The sequence below is a fragment of the Equus asinus genome, chromosome 25 (genome assembly GCF_041296235.1).
Source record: "Equus asinus isolate D_3611 breed Donkey chromosome 25, EquAss-T2T_v2, whole genome shotgun sequence".
NCBI classification, from domain to species: Eukaryota; Metazoa; Chordata; class Mammalia; order Perissodactyla; family Equidae; genus Equus; species Equus asinus.
Window position 1 is genome coordinate 42,746,868 of NC_091814.1, and position 21,259 is coordinate 42,768,126.

General features: G+C 38.2%; 1 protein-coding gene across 3 annotated transcripts in view; it reads left to right on the forward strand.

Annotated features, from left to right (window-relative positions):
- ACBD6 (acyl-CoA binding domain containing 6) overlaps window positions 1-21,020 on the forward strand; it is a 180,969-nt gene extending 159,949 nt beyond the window's left edge. For all 3 annotated transcript variants that reach the window (XM_070497596.1, XM_070497595.1, XM_014845272.3), the window contains one exon: window positions 20,732-21,020. In XM_070497596.1, coding sequence (XP_070353697.1) covers window positions 20,732-20,886 — 155 coding nt within the window. In that variant the 3' untranslated portion in view covers window positions 20,887-21,020. The remainder of the gene's footprint in view (window positions 1-20,731) is intronic.
- Window positions 21,021-21,259: the final 239 nt, after the last annotated feature.

Below are 21,259 nucleotides of genomic sequence, written 5' to 3' on the forward strand. Positions count from 1 at the left end.
TTTAAATTCTCGAAGGGATGTTGGAATCCTAAATGCTTTCTGTTGACTCCTGGGCCATGGTAAAGATATCTGCTCTGCCTTCCTCTCTGTCTGTGGCATACCCAAAAACACGGTCTCCGCCCATCGACACCCATCCCAGGACTGGAAGAGGCAATTCCTGCCGCCCTCTCCTTTTCCTCCTACTCCCCATTCATTCATTCATCAAATATTAATTTGACATTTATAATCCTGGTAGCCTTCTAAGAAATCCCACACCACTGAAGGCAGAGATAGAGTTCCCAGACGGTCTGATTTTAGCTCAGAAAAATGTCTGCCCTCCACCTCTGTTCGCTTAGAACCACCTCTGAGCCTGTGCTATTATGGATTAGAGTTTGGCATCTGAGTTTGTCAGGATGAGTATTATAAAGGATCACCAAAGCTGTCCCAAGTTTATAACTCATCACAATCTGGTTGTTGGCTCCGTGCCCACTTCACAGCTTATAACCAGGGAGCCCTGAGCTGGAGGCACCCACCAGGGGAGTGAAGACAGTCGAGGGAGCCAGAGAAGCTGCTTTATCTTTACCCGAGTACCAGCAGAGATCCAAAGAAGAAATATCACTGCTAACTCACTGAAAACCCAACTCCCAGAGAGTTCTTCTTCCACTGAAGATGGAGAAACCTGCAGGAGAATGTTGCTCCCCCACTAACAAGAAGAAAAGGCCAGATAATTTACAAAATCATAGCTTTTCTTGAACCCCTCAGATAGCAGAGGTTGCATTGGCAGCAAAGTAAACTGGATTTCAAAGAGTGACAGGCCCCTACAGGACACACAAACTGTTTCACCTTTGGTGAAGCACCCAGGAAAGAGGCAGCCACCATAAAAGCAGATAAGAAGAAAACAACTAAAATTAACAAATTCTTAAAGTGAGCTAGTATGACATTTTAGAATAACTGGGAGCCTCACACCCAAGAGCAGTCCTCCCTCACAGGCTCTTTTTCATTAATTGGGTGCTCATAAGAGAAATTGAGAACAGAGACAGCACTCCTCAGTGGCACGTAGACATGAAACCCTGCCGCTTCCCTGGACCCTTATTTCATATGAAGCAAAATCCTTAAGCCACTGGGGCGAAGCAGAAAACTTCTCTGTCCTCTTCTCCTCCCCTGCCATGCGCCCAGGCAGATACCCACTGCTTCTAAGGAGGAGTAAAAGCAAAACTTGTCTGCTGCTCGGGAGGGACAGGGAACCTCTGGGCTCAGGACTCTGCACTAACACAAAGCAGAGGTCTCTCACCACTGGGGCAGGGCAGGAAACGCCCACTCAGGACATGTTCTCCCTCCCTCATATGAGGCAGAGTTTGACTGACATTGGGGGGCAGGTGCAGGAACACTGAGAAATTACCACCCCTGAGTGCCTGCCCAAGACTGAGACCAGCCCAAATAGACAAAGAACTTCATCCCACTCCCACCATGAGCCCCACCCTGAGTCATAAGCAACAACAGTCTTATCAGTGGGGGAGGAGAGAGAGTGTGCAGAGAGACCCCCTCCGTGATAGACATGCAGAGATTACTGAAAGCTGAGGGTGAAGCAAGAATACTGAGAAAACTCTCTGGTACCCTAGGCCACACACTAAACATAGGTAGCAGCATTGCACAACTGGAGGAGTTTGAAGCATGTGATGTGCTGAAGTTGTCTGTAGCAACGACAAAACCCAAACCCAGTTCAACTGCTGACTAGATTGACTCAACACCCGTACTAATGACATGGCAGAAGAAGCAGCATACCTATTTCCGAGTGTAAATAGTATTACTTACTTTAGCCTCCACTGTCCTCCTACACACAGTCTTCTGCATTCAGTCAAAAATTCTGAGATACAAAAAAGCAAGACAAAAGTAATCCATTGTCAAGCAATACATTGGTAATTGATAGAGCAGGTAGATAAAAATTCATCAAGGATGTGAAAGATTTGAACAATACTATCAACTAACTTGACTTAACTGACGTCTGTAGAACGCTCCACCTAATAAACAGAATACACCTTGTTTTAGGTATACATGGAACATTTACTGAGATAGATTATATTCTAGTCTGTAAAACAAATTTCAACAAATATAAAAGAAATCATACAAAGTTTGCTCTATGACCATCACAGAATTAAATTAGAAATCAATAATAGACATATGCCTGGAAAATCCCCAATTGTAAGAAACTTAAACACACTGCTAAATAATTCATATGTCAAAGAAGAAATTCCAAGGGAAATTAGAAAATATTTTGAACTGAATGAAAATGAAAACACCCTGTCAAAATTTTGGGATGCAGCTAAAGCAGTGCTTTAAGGGAAATTAAATGCTTTCGTTGGAAAAAGAAGAAAGATCTCAAATCGGTGACCTAAGATTCCACCTGAAGAAAGTATTAGAAAAAGAACAGCAAATTAAGCCTAAGATAAGCATAGGAATAAAATAATAAAAAGAAGAGCAGAAATCATTGAAATAGAAAACCAGAACAGAAATCAACGAAACCATTGAAAACTTGTGAAAAGGTCAATAAAACTGATAGACCTCTAGCCAAACCAATTAAAAAAAAGAGGGGAAACAAATTATCAATTTCAGGAATGAAAGAGAGATATCAATACAGATCCTACAAATATTATGAAGCAAATAAAGAAACATTGTGAACAACTTTATACCAGTAAATTAGATAACTTACAGGAAATGGAAAAATTTCTTAAAAGATGCAAACTACCGAAGTTCTCTCAAAAAGAAACAGATAACCTACATAGCCCTATATTTATTAAAGAGATTGAATTTGTAGCTAAAAACTTTCCCACAATAAAATCTCCAGGCCCTGATTGCTTCACTGGTGAATTCTACTAAATATTTAAGGAAGAAATAATACCAATTCTACACATAAACTCTTCCAGAAAATAAAAGAAGAGGGAATACTGCCCAACTCATTCTCTGAGGCCCACATTACCCTAATACCAAAACCAGAAAAAGACCCTAGAGGAGAAGAAAACTACAGGCCAATATCTTTCATGAATAGAGATTCAAAAATCTTTAATAAAATGTTAGCAAATTGAACCCAACATATACAAAAAGAATAATAAATCATAATCAAATGTGTTTATCTCAGGAATGCAAAGTTGGTTTGGAAGTTGAAAATCATTGTATTTTACCATATCAATAGATCAAAACCAAAAACAGAGTATATGATCATCTCCATATGTGTAGAAAAAGCAGTTGACAAAATTCACCTTCTCTTCATGATTAACAAAAAACGCACAGCAAAATAGGAATAGAAAGGGAACTTTCTCAACCTGAGGAATTTGGTAGCTAACATCACCCTTAATGCCGAAAGGCTGAATACTTTGTCTGGGAATAGGCAAAGATGTCCCCTCTTTCTACTTTGATTCAACATTATACTGGAAGTTCTAGCCAGTGCATTAAGGCAAAAGAAAGAAATAAAAAGCAATATAGATCAAAAAGGAAGAAGTAAAACTTACTTTATTCACAGATGACATAACCACCTATATAGGTGACCCCAAGGAGTCTATTTTTTTAAAAAATTATTAGAATTAATAAGTGAGTTCAGCACGTTTTCAGGATACAAAATCAATATACAAAAATCAACCATATTCCTATACATTATAGTAATGAACAACTGGAAGTTTAAAGTTAAAAACACAGAGTCAGTGTACAAATATTATTTTTTCTTTATACTTTTCAGTGAACCAATTCAAAATTGAAATTTTAAAAAATACTGTTTACAGTAACCTCAAAAGAACATGAAATATCTAGAGATATATCAAAATAAATGCATGAGTATACTGAAAACTCCCAAACATTACTGAGAGAAATTAAGAGAAATCTAAATCATTGGAGAGAGAGATTGTTATTTGTGGATCACAACACTCAATGTTGTTTACTCTCCATTCTCTCCAAATTGATCTAAAGATTCTGTGTGATCCCAATCAAAATTCCAGCAGGACTTTTTGTAAAAATTTACAAGCTGATTCTAAAAGTTATATGGAAAAGCAAAGGACCCAGAAGAGCCAAATCAACTTTGAAAAAGAATAACAAAGATGAGTTCAAGACTTACGATAAAGTTACAGAAACCAAGAAAAGGTGGTATTGGTGTAAGGATAGGTGTATACATTAATGAAACCAGATAGACAGCCTGGGGCCAGCCCCGTGGCTGAGTGGTTAAGTTCACACCCTCTGCTTCAGTGGCCCAGGGTTTCACCGGTTCGGATCTTGGGCACAGACTTGGCACCAACTCATCAGGCCACGCTGAGGCGGTCTCCCACATGCCACAACTAGAAGGAGTTACAATTAGAACATACAACTATGTACTGGGGAGCTTTGGGGAGAAGAAGAAGGGGGAAAAATAAAAGATTGGCAACAGATGTTAGCCCAGGTGCCAATTAAAAATAAAAAAAGATAGCCTAAAATAGACCCAATTACAAATGGTTGATTGATTGATTAAAACGTTTAGAGCAGTTTTAGGTTCACAGCAAAATTGAGGGGGAGGCACAGAGACTTCCCATATACCCTTTGCCCTCACGCATGCATAGCCCCCCTCTACAGAAAAAACGTACTCCCTCTGTGTTTCTCCTTTACTCTCACGCTACTACCGCACTTCACTTCTGGTAACCAAATATGTGGGGTGTTTTCCCACACCAAGCAATTCTCTGCAACACCAGCTGGGTGTCCTACAATTTTACACTGTCTGCCTGGGTAGATCAGATCCCACAAATTAAAGACTCAGTCTAACAAGACTGCACCTCTCCCACTTCAGATGCCATTTCACAAGTCTCAGGGTGTCAGCTGTACGACCGACCGTCTACCTATTGGGGTTTCCACACCCCTTCATTGGTTCAGTAATTTGCTAGAATGGTTCACAGAACCCAGGGAAACACATGTACCAGTTTATTATAAAAGGATGTGATAAAGGATACAAATGAATACCCAGGTGGAAGAGATGAGCTGGACAAGGTATGGGGGAAGGAGCTCAGAGCTTCCATGCCATTGCCAGATGCGCCACCCTCCCAGTACCTCCATGCATTCAGCGACGCAGAAGCTCTCCGAGCCCTGTACTTCTGGGATTTTTGTGGATCAATCATTAACTCATTTTCCAGCTTCTCTCCCCATCCCACAGGATGAGAGTTCGGGCTGAAAGTTCTAAGCTTCTAATCATGGCTTGATCTTTCTAGTAACCAGCTCCCATCGTGAAGCTGTCCAGGAGACCACCAAGAGTCACCTCATGAGAACAAAGGATACTCCTATGATCCAGGAAATTACAAGGGTTTTAGGAGCTCTGTGCCAGGAACCGGGGGCAGAAACCAAAATGTATTTTTTTCTGTTATTTCATACTCCCTCATTACCATCCTCCCCTACCAGAGTGGCACATTTGTTACAGTTGATGAGCCTGCATTGAAATATAATCGTATCTTAATATCATATAATTACCCGAAGTCCAAAGTTTACAGTGCAGTTTCCTCTTGGCATTGTACATTCTATGGACAAGTGTAAAATGACATGTATCCATCATTATGGTATCACACAGAGTATTCTCACTGCTCTGAAAATCCTCTGTGCTCTGCCTACTTATCCCTCCCCCACCCCCAACCCCTGGCAACCACTGATCTTTTTACTCTTTCCATAGCTTTGCCTCTTCCAGGATGTTATATAGTTGGAATCATACAGTATATAGCCTTTTCATATTGGCTTCTTTCACTTAGTAATATGCGTTTAAAGTTCCTCCATGTCCCTTGATAGATTGAGAGTTCATTTCCTTTTAGCCCTAAATGATATTCCCTTGTCTGGATGTACCACAGTTTATTTATCCATTCACTTACTGAAGGACATCTTGTTTGCTTCCAAGTTTTGGCAATTATGATTAAAGCTGCTATAAACTTCCATGTGCAGTTTTTATGTGGACTTAAACTTTCAACTCCTTTGAGTAAATACCAAAAAGCACAATTGCTGGATTGTATGGTAAGAGTATATTTAGTTTTGTAAGGAACTGCCAAACTGTTTCAAATGGCTATACCAGGTTGCATTCCTACCAGCGATGAGTGAGAGTTCCTGGTGTTCCACATCCTCACCAGCATTTGGTGTTGCCAGTGTTTCAGATTTTGGCCATTCTAATGGTTGTGTCATTAGAGACTAAGGCCGAGATTATCCACTCATATTCCCACTTCTATGATTCATTTGAAATATGGTGTTGGAGGAGAGCTCTACAGACCCTGGACCACCAGAAAGATGAACAAGTGGGTCCTAGAGCAAATTAAGCCTGAACTGTTGCTGGAGGCAAAAACGACAAAACTTGGGCTGTCCTACTTTGGGCACATTATGAGAAGGCAGGATTCTTTGGAAAAGACAGTAATGCTGGGAAAAGTAGAAGGCAACAGGAAGAGAGGAAGACCAAATATGAGATGGATTGACTCCACAGAGGAAGCCATAGGCATGAGTCTGTAGAAGCTGAGTAGGGCTGTTGAGGACAGGACATTGTGGACATCGCTGTTCATAGGGTTGCCAGGAGTCAGAGCCAACTTGAAGGCCCATAATAACAACGATTGTGTAGCGGTATCTCATTGTTCTTTTAATTTGCATTTCCTGATAACATATGATGTGGAGCACCTTTTCATATGCTTATTTGCCATCCGTATATCTTCTTTGTTGAGGTATCCGTTAAGGTCTTTGGCCTATTTTTAATTGAATTGTTTGTGTTCTTACTGTTGAGTTTAAGAATTCTTGGTATATTTTGGGTAATAGTTCTTTGTCAGATGTGTCTGTTGCACATATTTTCTCCCAGTCTGTGGTTTATCTTCTCGTTCTCTTGACATTATCTTTCACAGTGCGGAAGTTTTTAGTATTAGTGAAGTCCAGCTTATCAATTTTTTCTTTCATGGACTGTGCCTTTGGTGTTGTATCTAAAAAGTCATTGTCATACCCAAGGTCATCTAGGTTTTCTCCTATGTTGTCTTCTAGGAGTTTTATACTTTTGCATTTTACATTTAGGTTTGTGATACATTTTAAGTTAATTTTTGTAAAGGATGTAAGTTCTGTCAAGATTCATTTTCTGCATGTGGATGTCCAGTTGTCCCTGCACCATTTGTTTAAGAGACAGGCTTTACTCCATTGTATTGCCTTTGTTCCTTTGTCAAAGATTGCCTTTGTTCCTGTGTTTATGTTGGTCTATTTCTGACTTCCCTGTTCTGTTCCATTGAGGTATTTGTTCTGTTGCCAATACTGCCCTATCTTAATTCCTGTAGCTTTATAGTTAAGTCTTAAAGTCAGGTAACGTCTGTCCTCCAGTTTTGTTGTTCTCCTTCAATATTGTGTTGGCTCTACTGGATCTTTTCCCTCGCCATATAAACTGTATAGTTTGTCAATATCCACAGAATAACTTGCTGGGATTATGGTTAGGAAGAACTGACATCTTGACAATATTGAATCTTTGTATCTGTGAACGTGGAACATTTCTTCATTTATTTAGTTTTTTTATTTCACTCATCAGAGTTTTGTAGTTTTCCTCATATAGATCTTGTATGTGTTTTGTTAGGTCTATACCTAAGTATTTCATTTTTGGGGTGCTAATATAAGTGATACTATGTTTTTAATTCCAAATTCCACTTGTTCATTGCTAGTATATAGGAAAGCAATTGACTTTTGTATATTAACCTTGTATCCTGCAATCTTATTATAATTGCTTATTAGTTCCAGGAGGGGTTTTTTGCTTTTTAGTCAGTTCTTTTTCATTTTCTTTATAGACAATCATGTCATCTGCAAACAAAGACAGTTTTATTTGTTCCTCCCTAATCCATATGCCTTTTATTTCCTTTGCATGTCCTGTTGCATTGCCTAGAACTTCTGGTTCAGTGTTGAAAAGGAGTGGTGAGAGGAGATATCCTTGCTTTGTACCTGATCTGAGTGGGAAAGCTTTGAGTTTATTGCCATTAAATATGATTTTAGCTGTAGGGTTTTTGTAGATGTTCTTTATCAAGTTGAGGAATTTTCTCTATTCCCAGTTTACTGAGAATTTTCATCACAAATGGGTGTTGGATTTTGTCAAATGCCTTTTCTGCTTCTATTGATATGATCATGTGATTTTTCTTTTTTTGCCGGTTGATATAATGGATTACATTAATTGATTTTCAAGTGTTGAACAAGGCTTGCGTACCTGAGATAAATCCCACTTGGTTGTATTATATAATTCTTTTTATACATTGTTGAATTCAATTTGCTAATATTTTCTTGAGGATTTTGCATCTATATTCATGAGAAATAGTAGTCTTCAGGGTTTTTTTTTTCTTGTAATGTCTTTGTCTGATTTTTGTTATTGGGGTAATCCTGGCCTCATAGAATAATTCAGGATGTATTCCCTCTGCTTCCACCTTCTGAAAGAGATTGTAGAGAATTGGCATAATTTCTTCCTTAAATGTTTGGTAGAATTCATCAGTGAACCCATCTGGGCCTGGTATTTTCTATTTTGAAAGGTTATTAATAATTGATTTAGTTTCTTTAATAGATATAGGCCTGTTCAGATTGTGTGTTTCTTCTTGTATGAGTTTTGGCAAATTGTATCTTTCAAGGAATTTGTCCATCTCATTTAGGTTATCATATTTGTGGGCATAGAGTTGTTCACAGTATTCCTGTATTATCCTTTTAATGTCCATTGGCCCTGTAGTGATGTCTCCTCTTCCATTTCTGACATTAGTAATTTGTGTCCGCTCTCTTTTTGCTTCGTTAGCCTGGCTAGAAACTTAATGATTTTATCAATATTTTCAAAGAACCAGCTTTTCGTTTTATTGATTTTCTTTATTGATTTCCTGTTTTCAGTTTCTTTTATTTCTGCTACAATTCCCATTATTTCTTTCCTTCTGCTTATTTTGGATTTAATTTGCTCTTCATTTACTGGTTTTCCAAGGTGAAAATAATCTATGCATTCAGTGCTATAAATTCTCCTCTAAGTACTACTTTCAACGTATCCCACAGATTTTGATGTTATATTTTCATTTGTATTTTGTTCCAGATATTTTTTAATTTCTCTTGAGATTTTTTCCTTTGTTCTGTGTATTATTACTTACTATAAACTTACTGTAAAACTACAGAAATCAAAACAACGTGCTATTGGTGTAAGGGTAGGTGTATAGATCAATGAAATATGATGTAACCTAGAAACAGACCAAATCACAAATGGTCAGTTGATTTTTGACAGAAAAGCCAAGGTAAGTCAGTAGAGGAGAGAGGATAGTCTATTTAACAAATACTGTTGGAACAGTTGGATGTACACATACAAAATAAAATAAAGAGCCTCAACCCTTTCCTTGTACCCTTCACAAAAATTAACTTGAAATGGATCAGAGCCCTGTACATAAGAGCTAAAACTATACAGAACTAGAAGAAAATCTTTGATCTTGAGATACAGATTTCTTATATAGGACATGAAAAGCACAAACCATAAAAGAAAAAATAAATTGGACTTTATTCAAAATTAAAAACTTTCGGTCTCCAAGGGGCACTCTTAAGAAATAAAAGACAAGTCACAGACTGGGAGAAAATATTTATAAAACACATATTTGGGAAAAAAACTTACATCCAGAATAGACAAGGAGTAACTGTAACTTTATAAGGAGACAATTAATAAGTGGACAAAAGATTTGAACAGATAAATCACTAAAGATAGATGGTTGGTAAATAAGCATAATATTTTCATCATTAGACACTATGGAAATGCAAATTAAAAACCACACTAAGAATACCTGACTATACTATATAGTACCTAATAGGTACTATAGACCTGACTAGGATGACTAAAAAGATTTTTAATGATAATAATAAGTGCAGCCAAGGATGCAAAGCAGCTAAACTTTATACTTACTGGTGGGAATACAAAACTTTGGAACTTTGGTAGTTTCTTATAAAGTTAAATATTCACCTGCCATGTGACTCAGTAATCCCACTCCTAGATATTTACCCAAAAGATGTGAAAACATAAAAGGTCTACATAAAGACATGTATCCAAGTGTTCATAAGGTCTTTATTCATAATGGCCAAAAACTGGAAGCAACCCAGTTGCCTACATTCCATCCAATGGAATATGACTCAGCAATAAAAAGGAAAGAACTACTCATACTTGCAGTAACATGGATAAATCTCGAAAGCATTGTGCTAAGTAAAAGAAGCCAAACATAAAAGACTATATGCTATATGATTTCCATTTCTGCAGAAGGCAAAACTGTAAAGACAAATTAGATCAGTGGTTACCAAGGGCTGTGGATATGGGTAGAGGATTGACTGCAGAGAGGCAGAAGGGTACTTTTTGGGGTGATGGAAATGTCCTATATCTCTATTGTAGTGATAGTTATACTTTTTGTTTTGTCAGAATTCATAAAATATTTTTTAAGTGAATGTGACCTCAATAAACTGGAATGAAGAAAAACCAGGGAGTCTCACTCTATATGTTAACTGGCATAATCCAAAGGGGAGAAATGTAAATTATAGTCAAAAATACAAGTGGAAATTTAATAGCTAGCATTAACAATTTTTGCCTCTTAAGCTTTTTATTTCCCAGCCTCATAAATGTGTCTCCTGGTAAGGACACCATTAGGAATCTTCAATAATCCCTATGCCTCTTTTAAGTGTGTTTCTCCAGCATGAAAAGGGAGACTACCTTAGGTAGGTAGCTCTTTGGCCAAGGTGGTCATGTAATATAAATATATTTAACAGAGTGTACAGAAAATTTGCTAAAACTGAGCCCAAAACATGTCTTCCAAAGTCACATAGTACAAGAAAAAAAGAGATAGCAATATGTATGGAATGGCTTCTTTTTCATATTCAAATTTCACCTCCCTGCTAAACTTATCAATAGAGATATCCCCTAGTACTATGTATTTATCGTGTCTCAAACCAAGATTATTTTTTCTCCTCCATAATTTTCTACTTCTGTTCCCCTCCAAAAATTCATGCTCTGCCTTCTGGTTCCTTATTTTAGAGATAATGTCACCAGCATCTGTGTGGTCTCTCAGACTAGAAACATAGGTGTCATCTTTGAATCTTCTAATTATTTTGCTCATTGTTCTTTTGGACTGATTTGTTAAAGCTTTTTAGATATTAAGGATATTAGCTCTTGTCTGTCTTGTGTATGTGAATGTGTTTCCCAGTTTATGATTTACCTTTGTATATAGTGTTTGTGTGTGTATGGTATAGCCATTTTAAATTCTTATGTGTTAAAATTTATCAGTTTTAGGTATCTGTGTATTCAAATTTATCAGTAATTTTCTTTATCGTGTCTGGGTTTCATATCAAGTGTAGAAATACTCAGGTCATTTTATTTGGTTAACATTGTGATCACAGGCCTAAGGCCTATGAGCTTTTCAAAACCTATAAAAATATTTGAGTGACATTAGCATCGTGGCAGAGTGAGTTGCTCCCTTTGTTTCTCCCCTCTAAGTTACAACCAGTAGGACATCCATAGACCAACAAAAGGATCCTCTGCACAGCACACCAAAAAACCTGAGAAATACATACATCTATACATCTGAAGGTGGGTGGACTGGACCTCGTGGAGGCAGTGGAACCAGGGGAGTAGCAGCAGTGGCTCCTGAGACCAGAGGCTTCAGAAACTGTGGTGGCACTCACAATTAGAGGCTTCAAGAACCTCAGTGGTGCCCATCACCCAGCCCTCTGCCCCAGCAGTAGGACCTATGACCCTGGCCCTCCCAGCAGTGGAGGCTGCATGCAAGTGCTCCCAGCAGCGGTGGTGGTGCTTGTGACCTGAGGTTCCTGGAGCCTCTGGTGACTGGAGTCTCCAGGAATCGCAGCAGTGCCCAAGACCAGAGGCTCTACAAATCACAGCAGTGCTTGCAACCAGAGGCTCAAGGAACCGCTGCAACACCTGCAAGCCAGGTGCTCCCCCCATGGCAGTGGTGTGACCCTGGCCCACTTGGTAGCAGCAGTGACATTCGTGAACCCAGTGTCCCTGGCAGCGCTGGTGCCAGCACCCCCAGAAAACCCAGGAGCAGCATCAGAGGCAGTGTGCATGGCAGTAGTCCCCTGGCCACAGCAGTGCCTGAGACCATGGAGAACCTTGTAGCAACAACAGTGGAGCCTGTGACCCTGGTGCCCCACAGCTGCAGTGGTACCCACAACCTCAGCTCCTCCAACCCCAGTAGCAGCACCTGTGGACCAGACAACCCCCCCAGATGTGGCAGCGGTACTCCTGATCCCAGCTCCTGCTCCTCCCTTCTCCTCTCTTTGCCACATTGGGGAAACCCACAACTCAGGTGATTCCAGAAGCAGCAGAGGTCCTCACCAGCCCAGTGACCCCAGAGGTAAGACCCATGATCACAACAAAAGGCACAAGCAAGGCAAACAACCTTGGAGGCACAGGCAGCACAGCAAGGGCATGACACCACCTCTGGCAGAGTCAGTGGAGGGTGGAAAGTGTTGGCTCTCAACTACAACCAGAACCAGCTGAGAATCAAAGTAAATAAAGCCTTACCTAAATAAGAAAGGCATTAGCTACTACAAATGCACTGGCGGAAGAACAACTCTCTAGCATCATGAAAAATTTTGGTAACACAGTATCACAAAAAGAAAATTACAACTCTCCAAAATCCAAATTTGAAGTCATGGAGGATTGTGATCTAACTGATGGAGAATTCAAAAGAGCTGTCATAAAACTCAACAAGCTACAAGAAAACTCAGAAAGACAGTTCACTGCACTCAAGAATAAAATTAGTGAACAAAAGAAGTACTTCACCAAGGAGACAGAAACTCTAAAAAGAGCTGAAGAACTCAATAAATGGAGCTGAAGAAGAAAGTAAAAAGCATTGGAAATGGAGCAGACCATATGAAAGAGAGAATTAGCAACTTCAAAGATAGAAATCTAGAAATGATTCAAGTGTAAGAGGAGAGAGAACTAAGACTTAAAAAAAATTAAGAAATTCTACAAAGGCTGGTCTGGTGGTGTAGTGTTTAAGTTCATGCACTCTGCTTTGGCAGCCCAGGGTTCACAGGTTTGGATCCCCAGTGCAGACCTACACACCACTCATCAAGCCATGGTGTGGCGAGATCCCACATACAAAATAGAGGATGATTGGCACAAATGTTAGCTCAAGGACAATCTTCCTCAACAAAAAAAAAAGAAAATAAATTCTGTGAGAAATATCCAACTCAATTAGGAAGTGCAACCTAAGGATAATGGATATCTCAGAAGAAGAGAGGGAGAAGGGAGCAGAGAGCTTATTTAAAGAAATAATATCTGAGAACTTCTCAAACCTGGGGAGGAACTGGATATATATAAGACATGAAGCTAATATAACACCTAATTATCTCAACACAAAAAGACCCTTTCCAAGACAAATTATATTGAAACTGTCAAAAGTCAGTGATGACAAAAGAATATTAAAGGCAGCCAGCGAGAAAAAAAATAACCTGCAAAAGAACCCCATTAGCCTGTCAGGAGATTTCTCAGCAGAAGCTCTGCAGGCCAAGAGAGAGTGGAATGGTATATTAAAAATATCATAAGATAAAGACTATCAGCCAAGAATACTCTATCCAGAAAAGTTATCTTTCAAATATGAAGGAGAGATAAAGGCTTTCTCAGACAAACAAAAGCTGAAGGAGTTCATCACCCCTAGGCCTGCCATACAAGAAATGTTGAAAGGAGCTCTCCTACCTGAAACAAAAGGCAAAGGTATATGAAGCTTTAAGCAAGGTGATAAATAGAATCAGAAAATTACAATTTTATATCAGAATAGGTTAGTAAACAATTATAACATAAAGGTTAAAGGGAAAGAAAGCATTGAAAATAACTATAACCACTTCCATTTGGTAATAAACTCACAATACAAGAAGGGATACTTTGTGACAACAAAAACATAGAAGAAGAAAAGGAAAAAGATGGAACTTGCATAGGCAAATGAAGATAAGATCCTATCAGCAAAAAAAGGACTGTCTCATCTATGAGATCTTTTATCTTTTATAGTAACCACAAAGCAAAAATTCAGAGCAGAATCATGAAACATAAAAAAGAGGAAACTGAGAAAACACATTACAGTGAACCATCAAACTGAAATGGCAGACAGAAACACAAGGAAAAAGAAACAATGGAAGTATAAAGCAACCAGAAGACAAAAGACAAAATGTCAGTGTTAAGTCTTCATATTATCAGTAATTACCCTACATATAAATGGATTGAATTCACCAATCAAAGGACACAGAGTGAAACATGGTGTAGTCTATACAGAAGTCAAAATATAATTAGGTACATATGAAACCTATATAATGTTATAAACCAATGTTACCTTAATTTTTAGAAAAGACACAGAGTGGCTGGATAGATTAAAAAACAAGACCCCAAAATATGCTGCCTCCAAGAGACCCTTCTCAGCTCTAACGACAAACATAGGCTCAAAGTGAAGGGATGAAAGATGGTAATACAAGCAAATGGCAACCAAAACAAAGCCAGTGTAGTGATGCTCAGATAAAATAGACTTCAAGCCGAAAAAGATAACAAGAGACAAAGATGAACATTATATAATGATAAAAGGGCAGTCCATCAAGAAGACATAACATTTATTAATATATATGCACCTGAGATAGGAGCACCAAACTATATAAAGCAACTATTAACAGACCTAAAGGGAGAAACTGACAGCAGCACCATAGAGTAGGGGTCTTTAATACCCCACTTACATCAATGGATAGATCATCCAGACAGAAAGTCAATAAGGAAACATCAGCCTTAAGTGAAACACTAGACCAGGTGGACCTAATAGATATATATAAAACATTCCATCCAAAAGCAGCAGGGTACACATTCATTCTTCTCAAGTGCACATGGAACATTCTCAAAGATAGACCATGTGTTGAAAAACATAAGCCTCAATAAATTTAAGAAGATTAAAATCATATCAAGCATCTTGTATGACCACAATCATATGAAACTAGAAATCAACTACAAAAAGAAAGCTGGAAAATCACAATTACATGGAGACTAAACAACATGCTACTGAACAACTATTGGATCAATGAAGAAATCAAAAATTATCTGGAGACAAATGAAAACACAACATACCAAAATCTATGGGATACAGCAAAAGCAGTACTAAGAGAAAAGTATATAGCAATACAAGCCTACCTTAAGAAACAGGAAAAATCTCAAATGAACAATCTAACACTATACTTAAAGGAACTGGAGAAAGAAGAACAAATGAAGCCCAAAGTCAGTAGAAGGAAGGAAATAATAAAATCAGAGCAGAAATAAATGAAATAGAGACTAAAAAGACAATAGAAAAGACCAGTGAAACTAACAGTTGCCTCTTTGAAAACATAAACAAAATTGACAGACCTTTAGCTAGACTCACAAAGAAAAAAAGAGAAGCCTCAAATAAATAAAATCAGAAACAAAAGAGGAGAAATTACAATGGATACCACAGAAATACAGAGGATTGTAAGAGAGTACTATGAAAAGCTATATGCCGACAAATTGGATAACCTAGAAGAAATGGATAAATTCTAGAATCATATAACCTCCCAAAACTGAATCAAGAAGTAGAGAATCTGAATAGACTAGTTACTAATAAGGAGACTGAAACACTAATCAAAAATCTACCAAAAAACAAAATCCCAGGACCAGATAGTTCTGCTGGTGAATTTTACCAAACATTCAAAGACGATTTTGTACCTCTCCTTCTCAAACTCTTCCAAAAATTGAAGGGAAGGGGATGCTTCCTGACTTATTCTACAAGGCCAACGTTACCCTGATACCAAAACCAGACAAGGAAAATGCAAAAAAGGAAAATTACATGCCAGTATTGCTGATGAACACAAATGTAAAAATCCTCAACAAAATATTAGCAAGTCAAATGCAACATTACATTAAAAGGTTCATACATCATGATCAAGTGGGATTTATACCAGGTATGCAAGGATGGTTCTGCATCCACAAATTAATGTGATACACCACATTAACAAAATGAAGAATAAAAATCACATGATCCTCTTCATAGATGCAGAGAAACATTTGACAAGATTTAGTATCCATTTTTGATAAAAATACTCAATAAAATGGGTATAAAAGGAAAGTACCTCAACATAATAAAGGCCATAGACAACAAACCTACAGCTAACATCATACTCAATGGTGAAAAACTAAAAGCTATCCCTCTAAGAACAGGAACAAAACAAGGATACCCACTCTCACCACTCTTATTCAACATAGTATTGGAAAGTCCTAGCCAGAGCAGTTAAGCAAGAAAAAGAAATAAAAGGTATCCAAACTGGAAAGAAAAAAGTAAAACTGTCGCTATTTGTGCATGACATGATTTGATATATAGAAAACTCTGAAGAACCCACCAAAAGACTATCAGAAATAATTAACGAATACCGTAAAGTTGCAGGGTACAAAATCCACAAACAAAAATTGGTTGCATTTTCATACACTAACAATGAGGCGGCAGAAAGAGAAATCAAGAATGCAATTCCGTTTACAATTGCAACAAAAAGAATAAAAATACCTAGGAATAAATTTAACCAAGGAGCGAAAGACCTGTACAGTAGGAAAAACTGTAAGACATTCTTGAAAGAAATCAAAGAAGATACAAAGAAATGGAAAGATATTCCATGCTCATGGATTGGAAGAATTAGCATAGTTAAAATGTCCATATCATCTAAAGCAATCTACAGATTCAATGCAATCCCTATCAAAATCCCAAGGACATTTTTCATGGAAATAGAACAAAGAGCCCTAAAATTTGTATGGAGCAAAAGACCCTGAAAAGCCAAAGCAGTCATGAGGGGGAAAAAAAGAGCTGGATGTATTCACTCTCCCTGACTTCAAGATAGACTACAAAGCTATAGTAATCAAAACAGCATAGTACTGGAAGAAAACAGACATACAGATCAATGGAACAGAATTGAGAGCCCAGAAATAAACCCACACATCTGTGGACAGCTAATTTTGGGCAAAGGAGCCAAGAACATACAGTGGAGAAAGGAAAGTCTCTCCAAGAAATGGTGTTGGGGAAACTGGACAGCCATATGCAAAAGAATGAAAGTAGACCACTATCTTACACAATACACAAAAATTAACTCAAAATAGATTAAAGGCTTGAGTGTAAGACCTGAAACCATAAAACTCCTAAAAGAAAACAGAAGAAATATAAGCAGTATGCTCTTTGACATCAGTCTTAGCAATATCTTTTGGAATATGCCTCTTTTGGCAAGGGAAACCAAGAAAAAATAAGCAAATAGGATAACATCAAACTCAAAAGCTTCTACGTGGCAAAGGAAATGATCAACAAAACAAAAAGACAACCTACCAATTTGGAAAAGATGTTTGCAAATCATATATCCAATAAGGAGTTAATATCCATAATATATAAAGAACTCATACAACTAAATGACCAAAAAAAACCGGATTTAAAAATGGGCAGAGGATCTGAACAGACGTTTTTCCAAAGAAGATATACAGATGGCCAACAGGCACATGAAAAGATGTTCAGCATCACTAATTATTAGGGAAATGCAAATCAAAACTACAATGAAAGATTACCTCCTACCCTCAGAATGGCTATTATTAAAAACGACAAGAAATAACAAGTGTTGGAGAGGATGTGGAGGAAAGGGAACCCTCATACACTGCTGTTGGGAATGTATATTGAGGTGGCCACTATGGAAAATAGTATGGAGATTCCTCAAAAAACTAAAAATAGAGCTACCATATGATCCAGCTAGTCCATTTCTGGGTATTTATCCAAAGAAAACAAAAACAATAATTCGAAAATATATATGCGCCTCCATGCTCATTACTGCATTATTCACAATAGCCAAGACTTGGAAACAACCTAAGTGCCCATTGACAGATTAATAGATAAAGACGATGTGGTGGGTGTGTGTGTGTGCACACAGTGGAATACTCAGCCATTAAAAAGGATGAAATCTTTGCCATTTGCAACAACATGGATGGACCTTAAGGGTATTATGCTAAGCGAAATAAGTCAGATGGAGAAAGTCAAATACCATATAATTTCACTCATATGTGGAAGATAAACAAGCAAACAAACTTGTAGATACAGAGAACAGATTGGTGGTTACCAGAGAGGGGTGGGGTTACCAGGAAAGGAGGTGTAGGAAGGTCAAAAGGGGTAAAGGGGCACATTTGTACCATGACAGATGGCAACTAGACTTTTGGTGGTGAACACAATGTAGTCTATACAGAAGTTGAAATATAATGATGCACACTGAAATTTATAGTGTTGTAAATCAGTTACCTCAATAATAATTTTTAAATAAATAAAAAATACTTGTAGCCTGAAATAAAATACTTTTGCTCCAGAAAGCAAAAAATTGCAAAATATAATTAAATGTTTACAAATATAACATAGCTTCATTAATTATTAAATTTGGTATTCACAAACTGTTTTTAAAGTACACCCAGTACTTTGCTGTATCCCGCCTACTTGAATTTCAGTGGTTCTCTTATTCAGTCCCTTCTTTATATGCCTGCTGACACTGGCTAATTTCAAGACCCCTAAAGTACTACCACAGTATTCTAATTGGTCTACCCGCCACAAATTTCTAGGCTTTCCAAGTCACTCTTTATAGAATTGTCATCCCAGCACAGAGGCCAGATTATGCCACTCCCCGCATAAATGCCAAATTTCTTAGCATGACGTTCAAAACCAAACATCTTAGAATGACTTTCAAGACCCTATATAGTTTGCCATAAATCCAGGCTCTGTATTGCTTCTCTGAGCCAGCAGACCATTCTCCGAGCATTGCTGTGCTCTCGTGCCTCTGTTAGTGGTTTCTCACTCTGCAATGCCTTTCTTTCTCAGCTTACCTGGAATTTTATTCTAGCCTTCAAAGCTCAGCTACTTGCGTTTTTCCTGATCCCTCAACTTTCTGCACCCCCCCACCTTTGCAGTTGTGTGTGTGTGTGTCTGCCACAGTTCACTCTGTTGTGTTAAGAGTTGCTGATTTACCTATTAGTTTCCCAGCTGTTTTCTAGGAAGTTCCCCGGAGCAGGAGTCTTACCTGTATCCTTGATAGGACTGGTATAATACGTACTCAGTAAAATGGCCATTGCATCAAGCTCCTTACCCTTCTTTCTTTCCCTTTTTTTAAGTCTTTTGTTGTTTCTGTTGTGTAACATATCACACTACAAAAGAGTATATAAAATGTATGTGAAGAATTTAAAATGTAGCTTTAAAAAAAGTACCCACCACCTAGCTTAGAAAATAGAACCGTAGGAGTATCTTTGAAACCCCCTGTGCCCCCATTCGGTTACACGGCCTTCCCTGCATACCGCCCCCTCCAGATTAGCACTATCCCAAGTTTTATATTAGTGAGTTCCCTTATAGTTTCAATCCATATTTGTGTCTCTGAACAATGGTGTTTTGTTTTGTCTGTTTTTAGAATTTTGTCTGAATGGGATCAATACTGAGTGTATTCTTCTGACTTGCTTTTTTCCTTCAACATTATGTTTTGGAGATAAACTCATGTTGTGTGAAGCTGTAGTTCACTGGTTTTCAATGTTTTATGGGGTTTCATTGTATAAGTAAGCAATAGTTTATTTTACATGTTATTCTCAATGGGAATTTGGTTTGTTTACATTTGGGGTCTATTACAAACAGTGGTGCTATGCACATTCTTGCAAATATCTCCTGGAGAACACAGGCAAAGCTTTCTATAAAGTGTATAACTAGGAGCACAGTTGCCGGGTCAGAGGGTCTGCATATGTTTAGGTTTAACGTGTAATGCCAAACTGTCGTCCAAAGCGACTGCATTGATGCACACTGTCCGCAGTCTAGCCAGGAGACTCCCTGGTCCTCCTCAGTGCTCGGCATTGTCGGTGCTTTTCATTTTCACCTCTTTGGTGGGTATGAAATGATATCTCCTGGTTTTAATTTTCATTTCCCTGAGATTACTAATGTGGTTGCTCATTTTTTCATATGTTTATTGCCACTTATGTTTCACCTTGTGTGAAATGCCTATTTTTGCCTTTAGTCCACTTGTCTCGGTGCCATCTAGTTAATGGACCTTTGTTTCCCACTGATCTGCGATGCCAGCGTTGTCTTAAATCCAGTAGCCATATGTGTGCAAAAGAAAGGACGCTGTCTGTCCTAGCCCTTTGGTCTCTTTGTCCCTCCGGGGGCAGTACCACACCATTTTCATAACAAGTCTCCATGTATATAGGTCCTTTTCCCCTTCCTGTGCCTCGTGTGATTGCTGCCATTTTTATTTTTTAAAAATTCTGTAGAGGGATGGTTTGATTACTAGGCCAGCTTTCTTTTTATTCACAAATTTTAAAGTTTAGTTATTTATCCACTTACCACCTCTTCAAAGACAAAACAATTATTTTATTTGACTTTGACGGTGTTTCTAGCCTTTTGATGACTACAAACTTAACATTATTCTAATCAAAGTCAAATAGATTCTTAAACTCTATTTTTGTTCTTTTCCTATTTTGTTCTTTTCCCATCCTTAAGAATAGAGTCCAAAAGCCTCACAATTTAAAAAATGTATTTGCTTGTTTGTTTGCATCTGGGCTACCAAGAAGGTAAATTTGCTTTTCCTAACACTTGCAGATCCGCTGTAAAGGCACAGTTCTCATCCCCCTCCGGCCACTGGTGTTCAGGCTTCCTTATTGCATCTTACTTGCCTTCCTGCTGAAGTATCGTCGTTTCTCTTTGTCTCGTGGTAACCTGATTTTCATATTTGTCCATTTTCCCGTCAGCTGCTGCCTGTGAGTTTTTGGACATTGTGGAGCTGCTGCTCCAGTCTGGCGCTGACCCCACTCTCCGAGACCAGGACGGCTGCCTGCCGGAAGAGGTGACAGGTTGCAAAGTGGTTTCTTTGGTGTTGCAGCAGCACACGACTGGCAAAGCTTAATCAGAAGACTGGAAAACCACAGTCTATAACAGCATAGGGCTTCCATAATGAAAGAAACCTGCAAAAATAATACTTCTTTTACCACCCATCTTTGGTATACATTGACTAATAAAATCAGTTCTGAGAAACTGGGATTCTGAAGTCTCAGCAATTCATTCTCCTTGCATGCGTTCCGGCGAGGACAGTTTTGGTGATGATCATGTGTACTGTGCATAATACAATCCAATTCTGCTGAGCGCGCTCTGAAATTTATCACTGTTCTAGAGGGTGGGGAGAGGAGGAGACACATCGTATTTCACAATATTAAACATGGCTGCTCTTTTAAAAAACATACAGAAGCAAAATATGACCAACAGTACTACACTGATAATTA